The following is a 1,772-nucleotide window of genomic DNA, read 5'->3' as shown; positions in this document are numbered from 1 at the left end:
GGTGAGTGGGTGGGTGGGTGAGTGGGTGGGTGAGTGAGTGGGTGGGTGAGTGAGTGGGTGGGTGAGTGAGTGGGTGGGTGAGTGAGTGGGTGGGTGGGTGAGTGAGTGGGTGGGTGGGAGGGTGGGTGGGTGGGTGAGAGGGTGTGTGTGAGTGGGTGGGTGAGTGAGTGAGTGGGTGGGTGGGTGGGTGAGTGAGTGGGTGAGGGTGAGTGGGTGGGTGAGGGTGAGTGGGTGGGTGAGGGTGAGTGGGTGGGTGAGAGGGTGAGTGGGTGGGTGAATGGGTGGGTGGGTGAGTGGGTGAGTGAGTGGGTGAGTGAGTGGGTGAGTGAGTGGGTGAGTGAGTGGGTGGGTGAGTGGGTGGGTGAGTGGGTGGGTGAGTGAGTGTGACTGTGTGTGTGCGCTACTGGCTAACATCCCTTCACGTCTACCCCCCTCCCCCCCTCGCCCCTCCCCCCCCTCCCCCCCCTTGCCCCTCCCAGGAACGTTTGGGGGGAGGGGCCGTGGGCTGCCCCCACCCCCCGCGGGGGGAGGGGCCCCGGGGGGGCGTGGCAAGCCGGAGAGGAGGCCAGGGGGAGGGGCGAGGGGGGGTGACGGCCCCCGCCACAAACACTGAGAACATCAACAACAACAACATCAACAACAACAACATCACCATCAACAACATCATGATCAACAACATCAACAACAACATCATCAACACCAACAACATCATCAACAACATCAACAACAACAACATCAACAACATTAACATCATCATCAACAACATCAACAACATCAAAATTAACAACATCAACAACATCATCAACATTAACAACATCATCAACAACAACATCAACAACAACATCAACAACATCAACAACAACAAGATCATCATCATCAACATTATCATCAACAACATCAACAACAACAAGATCATCATCATCAACATTATCATCAACAACATCAACAACAAGATCATCATCATCAACATTATCATCAACATCATCACCAACAACAAGATCATCAACATTATCACCAACAACAAGATCATCATCAACATTATCAACAACAGCAACAACAACATCAACAACAACATCATCAACAACATCAACAGCATCAACAGCAACACCAACATCAACAGCAACACCAACATCAACATGATCATCAACAACAACATCAACAACATCATCAACATCAACAACATCATCAACATGATCATCATCAACAACATCATCAACATCAACAACATCATCATCAACATGATCATCATCATCAACATCAACAACAACAACATCATCATAAACATCAACATCATCATAAACATCAACATCATAAACATCAACATCATCAACAACAAGATCATCATCATCAACATCATCATCAACAACAAATAATATAAACAACAAGATCATCATCAACAACATCATCATCAACAACAAATAATATAAACAAGATCATCATCAACAACATCATCATCATCAACAACATAAATAATATAAACAACAACAACATCATCATCATAAACATCATCATCATCAACAACATAAATAATATAAACAACAAGATCATCAACAACAACATCAACAACAAAATTACCATCAACAATGGCTGGGTATCTGACAGAGTAGCTGACTGAGTAGCTGACTGAGTAGGTGAGTAGCTGATTGAGTACCTGACTGAGTAGGTGAGTACCTGAGTGAGTAGCTGCCTGAGTACCTGAGTAGCTGACTCAGTACCTGAGTAGCTGACTGAGTAGGTGAGTAGCTGATTGAGTACCTGACTGAGTAGCTGAC

At 46.1% G+C, this 1,772-nt stretch overlaps 1 protein-coding gene across 1 annotated transcript in view; it reads left to right on the top strand.

The window, feature by feature from the left end:
• LOC142907372 (uncharacterized) overlaps window positions 1–1,493 on the top strand; it is a 12,714-nt gene extending 11,221 nt beyond the window's left edge. Inside the window, exon 5 of the mRNA XM_076056849.1 lies at window positions 480–1,493. Coding sequence (XP_075912964.1) covers window positions 480–1,373 — 894 coding nt within the window. The 3' untranslated portion in view covers window positions 1,374–1,493. The remainder of the gene's footprint in view (window positions 1–479) is intronic.
• Window positions 1,494–1,772: the final 279 nt, after the last annotated feature.

Source organism: Petromyzon marinus, chromosome 78 (genome assembly GCF_048934315.1).
Source record: "Petromyzon marinus isolate PM22_M1 ecotype Great Lakes invasive population chromosome 78, UKy_Petmar_22M1.pri1.0, whole genome shotgun sequence".
Lineage (NCBI taxonomy): Eukaryota > Metazoa > Chordata > Hyperoartia > Petromyzontiformes > Petromyzontidae > Petromyzon > Petromyzon marinus.
This window is presented reverse-complemented; position numbering and strand designations above follow the sequence as displayed.